A 14,540-nucleotide genomic window follows, 5' to 3' on the forward strand; every position below is an offset into this window, starting at 1 on the left:
GAAAATCAAGATTTTCTGTTCAAGATTAAATATCTACATCCCTTCAGCTATGTCACTGCTATCGTTCAACATTAAATAGCGACATGAAAATCAAGATTTTCTGTTCAAGATTAAATATCTACATCCCTTCAGCTATGTCACCGATATCGTTCAACATTAAATAGCTACATGAAAATCAAGATTTTCTACCCATTTCTATAACATGGAGTGTCAGAATCATTGGTGGGTAGCGTAAGCCCCACGGAACGAGTATGGGTTGCGAAGCCCGGAATTTTGAGTAATATTAGGGTAAAAGACTTTGTGGAAATTGTGGAGCGTGAATTATAGAAGGTTGAGTCAAAGGGTAGTCCCCTCAAAAATAATGTAAAGAAATAGTAATAGAATTGGCCCGCGGAGGGATCGCGGGCCAAGGGAAAGTTCCCTCCGTGGGCCAAGGGTAAGTATAAATAGAGCGTGGTTCTATGAGGGAAAATAGTTCTTTGAAAAGATGGAATGTAATGGATTCTGCAAGGAAATAGCTTGAAAGTGTCTGTAGGTCCGAGTCGAGGGAGTAGGGTAGAGGCTCTGCAGCTGTGTGCACAAAGGCCTGGAAAGTTCGCAGCTGTGTACGCGGACCCCTGCAGCTGAATGCACAGGATGGATCTGGAGGTATTGTAGAAGATTGATAATAAAGATAAGTTTCTTATGAATTCTTTGTTGATTGCGACTGTACTCTTTTATGATAAATGAACTGTTATGATTGCTGCGTTTGCTACGGTTGAATTCATATGAACTAGATTAATCTTGATGCGCAAAGTAATCAAAAGTAATAAATGTTTGCTTAAAAACCATTTTAACTAAATCAATGTAAAGAAATAGTAATAGAATTGGCCCGCGGAGGGATCGCGGGCCAAGGGAAAGTTCCCTCCGTGGGCCAAGGGTAAGTATAAATAGAGCGTGGTTCTATGAGGGAAAATAGTTCTTTGAAAAGATGGAATGTAATGGATTCTGCAAGGAAATAGCTTAAAAGTGTCTGTAGGTCCGAGTCGAGGGAGTAGGCTTGAAAGTGTCTGTAGGTCCGAGTCGAGGGAGTAGGGTAGAGGCTCTGCAGCTGTGTGCACAAAGGCCTGGAAAGTTCGCAGCTGTGTACGCGGACCCCTGCAGCGGAATGCACAGGATGGATCTGGAGGTATTGTAGAAGATTGATAATAAAGATAAGTTTCTTATGAATTCTGTGTTGATTGCGACTGTACTCTTTTATGATAAATGAACTGTTATGATTGCTGCGTTTGCTACGGTTGAATTCATATGAACTAGATTAATCTTGATGCGCAAAGTAATCAAAAGTAATAAATGTTTGCTTAAAAACCATTTTAACTAAATCAAACCAGTAATAAGTGATTCCATCTATAATAAGCGCGATAAAGGTATTCCGATCTGCGCGGATCTAGCGTAGCGCGAGGCTGCAGAACAACGCGCAAGCCCCAAACCACATCCAAAACATACCCAGAGTGCGAACACTTGGTTTCAGCGCCCTCCCCTACTACCTCGGGTGACACCTCAATCCGGCTTCACAAGATGTTGCCGAAAGAACCAGTAGCTGCGGAATTTATTTGACTAAATAATTCTTCCGAACCTGAATCAAACCCATATAAGCCAACAATAACAGCTTTTACCAATGTAAATAACTCCAATACCCTCATATAAGCCAACAATAACAGCGTTTACCAATGTAAATAACTCCAATACCCTCTTGGTGGCAGCCAAGTAAATAACTCCAATACTCTTTGGCACAGCAGTTTTGTTTTCGGTGTAAATAACTCAAAAATAGCTTTCATAGGATAACAGTTTTGTTATCAATTTAAATAAATCCGATATCCTTGAATCACATCTCATGTTCGATTTACACCTCATATCAAGATAAAAATAATTTTAAAAGTTTATATTTATGAGGTGTAAATTAGTTATGTTTGTATAAAGTTTAGAATTTATTAAGTTATTGGTTCAAATTTGAGTGAAGGTTGGAAGCGACCTGTGAGGTGAGAAAAGTTGAGGTTGAAGCGACCTGTAAGGTGATAAAAATTATCAAACCAAAGTCGATTGAACCTTACATAATCTTAATAACATCTCACAAATTGACGAATTATTCTTTTATCCAACATTAAAATTAACCCAACCTAACCACCAACATTAAAATGAACCCCAACTTAACAAATATACAAATTATTATCTTATCCAACATTAAAATTAACCACAACCTAACAAATATACAAATTATTATCTTATCCAACATTAAAATTAACCCCGACCTAACAATATACAAATTATTATCTTATCCAACATTAAAGCTGAACTCAACACAACCTAATTCAACATCATTAAATCTTTAAAAAATGGGAAAAAAAAAACTATAACTCTGTAACACAACACTCTTTTCATCAACCCCTTTGTCTCACGCTAATGTAGTTTAATTAGCTTTAATTAAAGTAAAAGGACCATATTCAAAAATCCATATCAGAGAAACAGACACTGCAAGAGGACAAATATAATGTAGTTTAATTAGTTTTAATTGAAGGACCATATTCAAGAAGCCAGAGAGGAGCAGCGGACAAACGGCAAGGGAAAAACACAATATTAACCTGTCACATCAACATGTAACAGAGTCCTGTCGAAGATATCTCAAACTGAAACGACGAAAAGAATAGCAAACAAGGACAGATTTTCAAATTCCTGATAAGTGTTATATCAGCAGTAACCACTGAATAAATTAGATACTAATGCTCTGCTTCTCTGTTATTACGCTGTACCATGTACACAAGAAATTTCACATGCAGAGAAGTTTCTTAGAAAGAATAAGGCATGATAAGCGAAACGAAGATGGTTGAGATTTGAAATGGTTACTTTCGCACTCACATGAATAGCAGACTTGATCATTGGTATTAGCAGAATTATATTATTGTTTTACGGAGTACATAAGAATGCACCATGACACCAAACCCAGTTAACATGGAAGCAAGGATTTCCACATGTACTTCAAAACTTTCAGATCCGTTGTTTGAACATTTGACAGCGTTTGAAAAGAATTGTCAAACTGCAGAACATTTTACAAAGAACAATTACAAAATTTCACATCTGTTGTTTGAAAATTTGACAGCGTTTGAAAAGAATTGTCAAATTGCAGAATATTTTACTAAGAACAATTACAAAATTTCGAACATCACATTGATATGGTTGAAAAATCCATGACCTGTTTGAAGGCATTCTAGGAATGGTCCATATGCTTTTACAATTCCACTGGCATTCCTATCATGTGTGGGTCATGACTCGTAACTTGTAAGAGCTTCCTTTGTAGGCACAGTTTTACTATCTGTCAACATGGCCTTGCATTGTCTTCGGGCTTCATATACTTAATACAGTAAGTTTGTTCATTTCTTCTGTTAGCTGCTTCAAGTTTTGAACAGCGAGAATCTATAATACTATCACTGGTCTGTAGCTAGGATCATTTCATAAAAGGAAATGCCAGCCCCCAGGTCACAAAATTCATTACTAAGTGCGAAGTTCTGGCCCATTTATCACGACGTCTATCAAAAAGCTATAAATAATGCATCTAAACCAAAGTTCTAAAACAAAATTTTCCCATACCAACCCAGATTAAGGCCAGCCTCTTGACTGATATACTTGAGATGAAGTCTTTACATCTAGAAACTCATAGCTGGTTCTAATGCACATACAGATGTTATAGAATGCAGAACAGTTTAACCACATTTTCATGTAAAGGAAGACATTCAAAATTTTCCAATCACATCTAAGTTAACTTTTAAGAACATGGTCAATATCACCTAGGCTAAATCACTCTTATTTACTGGTTGACATGTATAATATGCATTAACGCCAAAGCAACATGATAAAGAAAACTTAGACAAATGACTGTACGACGACACTAATGAAGAAAATCAAATTTAAGTTATCTGCAAGAAGGAACACTTTTCTATCTGCTGACCAATGTTTATCATAGATACAACTGCTTAGACCTGAAATAAGCTCCAACTAACATTCTATATCGTGAAACAATTCAACAAGGAAAATTATTTAATCAAGTATGTCGGAAACAAAAATTAGAAAAAGGGAACTGCTTACCTGGAGTTATGCACAAATGGCTCAGCAGGTGGTGATTTAAATCGTGATTTTATAATGCACTTCTTACAACTCTTTTCTGCATTTGCTTGTTGACAGAGGTGGAGCTAGCAATTGTTCTACTGCAAAAATAATTTTAATGATAGTACACAATAAAACCTTCAAACTTAATCTTAATAAAAGATAGTTTGCAAAGAGGCCTAACAAACTACAAAGTTGCCATCACATTAAGCCTCATCTGGCTTGCTACGAAGTTGTCATTACATTAAGCCTCATCTGGCTTGCAGCTCTCACTTGCTTCTGCAACAATGGTACGACTGTAGATTCTTGCTGTCAGTCATTACCAGCAAAGGCTTTTCTCAAGAAATATTCATGGTTACATCCAAGTTTGAAATTCATGGTTCTGTTGACACTATGAGTTCATTTGAATAATCAGCATCAGCCATGCCTGATACCAGAAGGATGTCTTCATTCTGATCAGAAAAGTTGTACCTTTCGCCAATTGCTCTTAGCAGGTGGTAAACCTCATACATGGAAGGTCTCTCCTTATGAGGGGATAGAACACAAGCACAAGCCACCTTCAGAACCTGGAGAAGCTCATCATCTTGTCCTCTGCCAATTAAAGATTTGTCAATGGCTTCTTGAACGAGACCATTTTTTGAAAGATGACTGATCCACTCAACTAAATTTCCCTTAAAGCTTTCCTGTACATTTGTAACTTCAATAGGTTTCTGTCTGGTAACCAACTCTAGAAGTACTACTCCAAAACTATAGACATCCCCTTTCAATGTAGCAACCAAGGTGCTCATGTATTCTGGTGCTACATAACCCAAGTCGCCAAAATCACCATTGATAAAAGTACTAAGATGAGTATCGACAGGATTCATCAACCGAGCCAACCCAAAATCTGTTATCTTTGCCTCATGATTTTCATCCAATAAAATGCAGTTTGAACTTACATTCCGGTGAATAATTCGGGGGTTGCAGCTGTGGTGGAGCCAGGCCAATCCTCTAGCTGCACCAATCCCTATCTTAAGCCTTCTAGTCCAATCAAGATAACTACCATCCTCTATTTCATGATCATGCAATCGCTCATACAATGATCCATTAGCCATGTGTCTGTAAACTAAAAGCTTCTCATTTTTGGCAACACAGTAGCCAAGAAGTGGAACCAGATTCCGATGCTGCAAATGCCCTAGAATATTCATCTCAGACTTGAACTGCTTTTCTGTCTGTGCAGAAGACTGCAACCTTTTGATTGCCAGTAAAGAACCATCCTGCAGTGTTGCCTTATACATAGTGCCTGTTCTTCCTGATCCTATGATGTTGTCTTTGCTAAAGTCATTTGTGGCCGCCATAAGATCAGCAAGTCTGATCTTAGAAATGGGTTTCTCAAACATGGAAACCTAAAATTTGGGAAAAACAGTGTTACTTCAAGAAAATTTCCTTGAGCCTTAAATTGGCCTCTATCTTAAATATAAAGATTAATTTCAATGCTTAATATAAAAGTTATTGAAATTTCAACGCTGACGAATTCTCTATTATACGAACTACATATTCTGTTTATTGACATGCACATCTCAAATTACAGAAAATCGTATATAAGTACCTAAGACTTTGAGTTAAGATACCATGAGAAGAAGTGCCTTTGATGCATATATTCCTTGAACAGATATAAGACATTAATATGGATAAATTCATTCATTAATTTAATTTTCATTACCTGAATGGATCGCCGACTCTTTATCTGCTTGGCCCATTTGTGTTCATCTGTATCCGCCAATTGTTTTGGTACTGACCGCAAGAAAATCCACCAGACAGCAATTCCAATCAAACACACGACTGCGACACCAGAGAGCGATCCACCTACGATAGCAAGTGCGTTTGTTTTCCTTGAAGTCATTTCACTGCAGAGCTTCAGTGGGGAACCACAAAGAGCAGTATTATTCTCAAAATCAGATGCATCGAACTTGTTCACAAAGGTAGGAATCTGCCCTGACAATAGATTACTTCGTACATTGAAATCCTTGAGACGATCCAGCCGGCCTAATTGCCAGGGAATTTCACCAGACAACCGATTCTCCTGCAGATGAATTATATTCAAATATGTGCAATTAGCAAGCTCTGCTGGAATTGAACCACTAAAATTGTTCTGGGAGAGATCTAATGAAGTCAGATAACGTAGCCATCTTGAAAGATTTACAGGTATGGTCCCGGATAGATTGTTGTCCGAGAGATCCAAACCTGTCATTCTTCCACAATACTCGAAGCCAGTTGGAAAACTGCCCTGAAGAGACATCCCAGGAAGCTTGATGTTCAAAACCCTGTTTTCGTTTGGATGCCAACAATCTATCCCTAGGAAGTTACAGATAAACCCAGGCGTAGCATTATTGAAATTCCAAGTATAAAGATAGTTATGGGGGTCTTTTACGGTCTTCTTTATAGTTTCCAGGCATCTTATATCGTCTTCTGGAACAGACGTGGGGGCCGTAACGCCAGCTGGGGCAGGCGGAGGGACGGAAACGCCAATGGCTCTATCTACTGGCAATGGCCCAAGTAGCACAAGCACAACAACGCAAACTCTAGCCAAAAGAGCAATTGCTGCCATTCTAAAAACCCTGTTATTCCTACCTCGTCAAAAAATAATTTTCAAAACTATATCCTTCTCGCTGCCTCTTCAAATATCAAAACTAGGCCTCAGAAATGCACCCTTCACACTCTGGCCTCTTAAGAAGCCCAAACAGGGAAAACTAACGCTCGCACATGATCAAACACAAAGCAGCCAAAGCCTGGATTCAGAAAACTCCACCCTCAACATCTACTTGCCACACTGCAAGCCAAGGATAAAACCTTAGATTCGTCATCATTCTTCCACTGATACCCTAACCTTTCCAGAACTCTAAAAGCGCAAGCCACGAAACGCAGGCGCGCTAGACCACAAAACAAACCCCACACAACATCAACCAAACCCCAGCTCTCTTCAGCAGCACATATGACATTAAAAAGAAAAAATGAAACCCTCTCATTTACGACATGAAATCAAACAGTGAAACGCTCGCATTTACAGCGCACAATCAAACACTGAAATCCTCGCATTTTTCGCACAAAATCAAAGGCCGAAGCCCCTGCTTTTATTGCACAATATCAAACACTGAACCCTCGAGATAAAATAAAGCACTAAAACCTTCGCATTTGCCCCACAAAATAAAAAACTTAAACCCTCACATATAAATCAAACCCTGATGACTAAAACCCTCGCTGCCCGTCCAGGAAAGCTAAAATATGCCCTTCAATCCCGTGGCATCTTCCAAGTTCCAACCATAAAGAAACCTAAGCTTCTTCCCTTATTTATTTCAACGCTGAACGTCTCAGGGCCGAACGCGGACCGAAAAACCCAAGGAAAAATAAAGAGAAACTACATAGACCTTACCTGTCCGAGCCTTAGTCAGCAAACCCTATCCTGAACCGTTCACACTAAACACCTCAGTATTTATTACAAGTTCTGACAGAATTTCTTGTCCCCGATTTATAATCGGCGTCAAATTCATTTAAAATTTCCCGTTTTAAACGGCACGGGTGTAATAAAAACTGCGTTCATAAAGCAAACCCCGCTCCTCTGTCACTTGAATGCAGACAAGCTGCGGGATTCATGTCTTGCAGAATGCAGATCCTGCCGCAACATCCACGCGTCGTTCTCTTCTTTAATTTTGAAACAGATATTCCGATCCGACGGCAGAAGCGAGTCTCGGCCCTCGTCCACGACTGTACGATCAGGGCAAAGAAGCAGAGGTTTAACTTCTTGACTGACAGGACAGTCGCACTGACTTTCATGGCGGTCTGTTCCGTCGGGACCGGCAACACACTAAGCACTCGGAGATGCACTTTAGCAATATAACCTGTATATACATCTGTAGATATATATATTGGCAGATATTTTTTTAAGGTGTATATATGTTATGATGGTGGTCATGGTTTATTGTTGAGATTCAGAAAGTACATAGAAAATTTTATACTATTAAAGAAAGATGTATATTTTTTTCAAATATTTTATATAAAATTATTATTATTAAATAAATATACTTTTGACTATCTTAATTAATTATTTAATTAAGAAGGAAAATCATAAGAAAGAGTGCGGAAGACTTAAATAAGTCTCGTGACAATTTAGGTCAAAAAGAAAGGGAAATTATAAAAATCGTGAAAACTCGAAACAATGTCAAACATTTTAGGTAAAAATAAAATGGGAATAAGATTATGAAGAAGGGTGTGAACACTATGATGTTAGTAAGGTCAAAATGAAAGCGAAATTATAAAAAGAAAGTGTGAAAACATGAAACAATTTCAACATTTTAGGTAGAGAAGATGGGAATAAAATTTAAAAGGACATTACGAAAAGGTGTGAATGGTGTATTTTTTAATATTTTAGGTTAAAAAAAAATAGTACTTAAATTTATAAGATATATTGGCTAAATATTGTGTTGATATATAAATTTTAATTATAGGATTTTTATAGTTGCTAAATTATTTAGAGTTTTTAATATAAAATATTTAACAAAATAATTATTTTATTTAAAAATTTAAATGAATTATATAAATATGTAAAAATAATATAATTTTTAATTAAAAATTTGAAAATAAAATAAATTAAAAAAAAAAAATTATCTTTGAAAATAAAGTTATATAAAAATAATATAATTTTTAATTAACAAAAATTGAAAATAAAATAAATTCTATAAAAATATCTTTGAAAATAAAGTTTAAAAAAATTGATACAACAAAATATCTTGTTGTAATTTAATGTGAAGTTGATGAGAGCAAACATAGTAAACAATATCATATTTTTAAGGTAATTTGGAGTTGGATTTAACTATTATAGAAAATATAGAGAATAAATTCTATAAAAATATCTTTGAAAATAAAGTTTAAAAAAATTGATACAACAAAATATCTTGTTGTAATTTGATGTGAAGTTGATGAGAGCAAACATAGTAAACAATATCATATTCTTAAGGTAATTTGGAGTTGGATTTAACCATTATAGAAAATATAGAGAAGTAAGGAATAGTGAAAGAATCTAGGTATAAATAAAGGTAAGAAATAGTGAAAGAATTTACATGCTAAAAACTTTTTTAGATAGGTTTATGTTGCTTTTATATTGGTTTTGTAAAAAAGCCTTTTGTATTTAAAAAAAATTAATATAGGTTGCTTTCATGTATGTTGAAAAAAAAATAATAGTAATAATTATAAAAATTAGTTTGTAAAATTTATATTTAAGTTTTCGTTGTAAATGATTTTTTAAATATAAGCATTAAAAATATATATATTTTTTTCTTTTTTCTTTTTTTTCTTTTTAATTTTAATTTTAGTATTAAGAAAAATGATAGTTAAAATACACAATTATTTATGTTATTAGGAATTACATTGTTAAGTTTAACTATTTTTATTATCTGAAATTTTTGGATATGAATTGTGTGTAAGTTTTCTTTCTCCGATATTTTGGGTGGACACTCCACCCATTTTCAAGGACTAGAAAGTAGATAGATTTTTCAAGGACTACAAAGTAGATAGATTGTAAGTGTGAGAGATACAGATGGAGTATTGGCGTTTGTTGGTCCCCGACCCATGTCACCCCGACCCATGTCACACTCACGGCCGGCTCACTTAGTATAAGCAGACAATCCATCTTTATTGGATGATGAAGAGCATAGTAGATAGAGCTATTATGAACGCTATTGGTTCCATTAAATTTGATCTCGGGTTTCAAGAAATTCAAAAATAATTCCAATTTGTTCAATTTCAAATTCAGCAACAGAATGTCCATCTTGGTCATATTGAGAAACACATTTTGTGCCTTCCTCAATCAAAATTACCAGGTTCCAGTGCTAAGGACCCGGCCCCAGTGGAGTTTTCCTTTTTGTTAAAGTTTGATGATATATATGTCGATTAGTAGTACTTATTTTAGCATGTTAAGGGTGAACTGGTTTATAGACATTCAGGCCTATAAGGCTGAGTATGACATACTTAAGAACCTCAAATTTTGGATGGCTTATAATGTGTTCTAATGGCCAACAGACCTGGTTTCCCAATGGGCAGGTTGAGGCCATGGAATGTCTTTCATGGATGTAACCTGCTTTTGAAAATGAATGAATGAAAGGTCCTACTAAGCTTACAAAAAAAAGGATAAAGAATGATAAAAAAAAAGACTTAAAATGATTAAATATAACAAAAAATAATTGAACGTTAATATAGAAAAGTAAATTTTATTTTATTTTATTTGATATAAATATAATCATTGTTAAAATGATTAAAAATTTTAAATTATTATGAAATTAAGACAAATTTTAAAAGTGGAATTATTATTATTAATATTTATTTATAAATTCATATTTTTATACTATTTTAAAAATAAGAGTTCAATAGAAAAATTTATTTATATATTTAAAAATAATAAATAAATACTATAGTTTATAAGAGATTTTTCGGGTAAATCACATGAAATATCATGTGATTTACACCAAAAAAATCTCTCAAAAACTTGATATGAAATACAAAAGTCTCAATTCAACAAATATTATAGTTAATACAAGTTTTTTTAATAAATAAGATAATTTTATTTATTTTTTATTTTATTATTATTATTATTATAATAGTATACTCAGTAACTTTGAATTTTAATATTTGTATATAAATAAAATTTCAGGCTATTATTATCAAAATATTATGAAAAATAATATATATATATATATAAATAAATTATAAAAAATTAAATTATAAGAGATCACAAAGAGGGAAGATTTATTTTGTAATAAAATTTAAAAAAATGATGTATACTTCTAAAATTTATCTTGGATTAACACAATGTTAATTATATCATATATTATTTGGACTAATGTGATATTCTATTAAAATGGTAATCAAAATAAGAAATGATTGGCAATATGTAAATATGATATATAATATATATATATAATTAAAAGAGAGGGAAGAAATGATGGTTGGTAATATTTAAATATGATATATATATGAAAGAGGGGGAAGAAATAATGAAAGAGGAAGGGGTGGCAGTTAAAAAGTAAAGTGATAGATTATAGCTTTCCAGGAGTGGTTAAGTTTATAGCTATCTTTCTATTGAAATTATTGGAATGCTCTTCAATTTCTAAATCCTCCCTAATGACACTAGAGTCATGGAAAGAGATACAAGCTAAAGAACCAGTGTAGTCAAAGCAGATAAAATACTTGTATTATGAGAATGCTCAAAACAGATAAAATACTTGCTATTATCAAAGTGCTCAACTATAACATATTTAGACCATATGATAACCCACAAACTACTACTCAAAATAAATATCATTAAAATCATTAACCTTAACCATTAAAAAAGTAATTAAATTATTATTAATCATATATATAATAAATTAATTAATTAATTAAATATAATTATAAGCGTACAAAATTATTTAAATTTACGTGTATACCATCTACTGAATTCATTAAAAGGAAATGACTTTTGCATACCCAACACGTTTGAAGACTTCCTTTCTCATCATGACACTAATTTTCTCCTTTATCAGTGGCAAATGAGGAGGGGAAGAACATAAAGTTAGTGTTGAAAGTGCAAGTTATTCGTGTGAAAAGGGTGGGTTCCAGGTCATATATCATGAAAATAAACCAACCCCTTCCATTCAATCAAAGGAAAATGGCTCTCAATAAGTTAGATCAATCAATTTCATCACGAAATCTAAAAGATCTCACATGCTTGTGGATCCCACAATTGGAATATTGGTCCTCTAAAGTATAGATGTGGAATTTTTTTGGAAGTTTATAATAAAATACCTCATATGTTAATATATAAATTAATAAAAGCATGACCAATAGTCAAAATATTCGACTTGTACACACTATGTCTTTTAAGTATTTTATACACACCGTCCCCTTTAAGAATATTATAATATATAAATTTAACCAAATGAGGGCTAAGTTATGTGGTACTTATATTCATGAATTATTTTATAATGTTTATTTTTTTTTACTTTAGGTCTTGTTGCGTGTGATTAATGCTTAATTTTTCTTGTAATTAGTTTTATGACCATGCTTAACACTTGGCTTTTAGCATGTTATTGATCTTAGGGCACTTTTGGATAAATATGGTGTGAACACTTTTCATAAATTCATGAAATAATATTATAGTATGTTGATACAAAATGAGATAACATTTAGTATGTTTGCGCAAAGGGAAATAGCATATTACTTTAACATTATTAAAAAATATAATATTTTTAATTTAGGGTGGTCTTTTTATAAAAAAAATATAAAATAAGGATGTTTAATTATGTTTCTCTTTTTATTTATCAATGTTATACTTAACTATTTAATGAGTGATTGAGTTAAATTTGTATATTATTTTTTGTTTTTAATTTAAAGGGAAGGCATTTTTGTTTTTACTTAACTATTTAATGAGTAATTGAGTTAAATTTGTATATTTTTTTGTTTTTAATTTAAGGGAAAGTATTTTTGTTTTTTCTCAATAAGAAGATATGTTAAAAAAATTGGGATTTATATATAATATTGCTACATTTTTATATAATAAGGATTTTTTTGGAGATTTTAAGTTGATGTTCATCGCTGAAAATGATAATCATATATGAAAGTTACTTTTTGTATGAAGCAAGGTTTCTATTTTGAGTGATTTTGTTTGTTGCTTTCTATCTAATAGGATACTCAATGGGAGCATCTTTTGACTATAACTTTTGAATATTTGCTCTCATATCTCTTCAAGAGCTTGATTTGGTAAGCTTTTATGTATTTTACATCTTTGAATATCGTATTATCAATCTTGATGCCATATGTTGCTTTTTTCATCTTTTGAATATCCATTTAGATATATTTGTGTGCATTTGCATGCATGCCCTTCTCTTTTACAACTATTGCCTCATATATGAGCTTCATAATGCCCATGAGTTCTCCACATAGTTAACCTATGTCAAAGCATTTGCCTTCATGAGATATTGGAGAATACCTCTAATCTCACTAAATATTGATAAAAACCTTCAGAAACCCTTTTGTCGAACCATCCCCCACCAAACATCTTTCTAATAAAAATAACCCATATTTTTAACAAATATCTCATTCTTACACACCCCCGCCCCCCGCCCTCCCTCCCCCCCAAAAAAAACCCATATTTTTAACAAATATCTCATTCTTACATACCCCCCCCCCCACCCCCAAAAAAAATAAAAACCTATATACCCCAAATCCCACCACTCCCCAACCCCCCCCCCCCTACCGCCCCAATATGTATAATATATTAACTCTATTTTTCACAATTTAAAAACCTCCTTTATGAATGAGCACGATAATATATTGGTCGACAATGTGGAGCTCATATGATAATACCTCATCCATCGATTATTGGTTACTCCAAGATATATTCAACTCTACTATCCAAATGTGCAAATGGGTTTTCTTCACGGGTGCTAATGTAGTTGACTTTTCTAGGATAAGATGCTTCTTGCTATTAAACAAAGAGTTGTTGAGGGTACTATTATGAGTTGTCACTAGAACAAAGAAGAGAAATGTGGTGGACTTAGTTGGGTTCATAGAGAGCTTTAAACACTTTACAAGGATATCCATACCCTCCTTTGCCTATCGAAGATTTGTAATGGTGGTATTTGGTGTAATCATTGAACTTGAAGTAGTATTACCATGATTAGCATTTTCCTATGTTGGTCATCTTACTCTTTGTATAGGAGGAAGTGGATGAGTCATCAACTATGTCTTGGTAATGGAAAACTCATTTATAGTATTATTGTTGTTGTGAGACGTATCCAAGACTTGGTTGGTGCATTCAAGGAATATGTGTTTGTTGGAGTTGTGAACATATGAGTTACAAAGATTCAAGCTATGAATTGTTTTAACATTAGATAATGACTTAGCCAAGTTGATTTTGTGTTAATCCTCAAAATGTTCTAAATAATTTTTGGATGACAAATGCAAGCTAGATGGAGATGCTATTTTGGAATTGTTAATATGTAGATATATTATCAGCTTGGCTAGCCCATTAAGAACTTGATTTTTTATTGTGTTATTGAAATCAAATAGCCTTCAACTATATTTCGTATAATACTTCTTAACCATTTCTTGATGAAGTCCCACAATAGTGCTTTGGTTATTTCATGCTTAACTCAAACATTAGAGAATTCATATTCAACTTCATTAATTTAGCACTTGGTTGATCTATCACATTTCTTGGTCATCATTCTTATTGACATGATTTTACTAATTGTTACCCAACCAAGTTGGTAACCATTTCTAATCATCTTTTCATCCAGTAGCCCTATGATGATCTATAGATAACTAGCCTTTAAGGCCCTCCCTCCATGTTTTGATTAGTGTTTTATGATATCTAGCCTACTCATTAGACGAAGGTG

General features: G+C 33.4%; 1 protein-coding gene across 1 annotated transcript; it reads right to left on the minus strand.

Annotated features, from left to right (window-relative positions):
- Window positions 1-4,145: 4,145 nt before the first annotated feature.
- On the minus strand, window positions 4,146-7,889 carry LOC149144400 (probably inactive leucine-rich repeat receptor-like protein kinase At5g48380). The gene is made up of 2 exons (XM_089453253.1): window positions 5,837-7,889; window positions 4,146-5,519 (listed from the first exon to the last, which is right to left on the minus strand). Exons 1-2 carry the CDS (start codon window positions 6,719-6,721, stop codon window positions 4,509-4,511), a joined length of 1,896 nt encoding a protein of 631 aa, XP_089309379.1. The 5' UTR covers window positions 6,722-7,889; the 3' UTR covers window positions 4,146-4,508.
- Window positions 7,890-14,540: the final 6,651 nt, after the last annotated feature.

This window comes from Pinus tabuliformis, chromosome X (assembly GCF_031772625.1).
Source record: "Pinus tabuliformis cultivar Carrire ecotype Pingquan chromosome X, CPIR1, whole genome shotgun sequence".
Lineage (NCBI taxonomy): Eukaryota > Viridiplantae > Streptophyta > Pinopsida > Pinales > Pinaceae > Pinus > Pinus tabuliformis.

Coding starts and splice junctions, on each gene's coding strand:
- LOC149144400 (XM_089453253.1), bottom strand. CDS start 6,721: ATGGCAGCAATTGCTCTTTTGGCTAGAGTTTGCGTTGTTGTGCTTGTG. Junction 5,520..5,836: donor AGAGTCGGCGATCCATTCAG/GTAATGAAAATT, acceptor CCCAAATTTTAG/GTTTCCATGTTTGAGAAACC.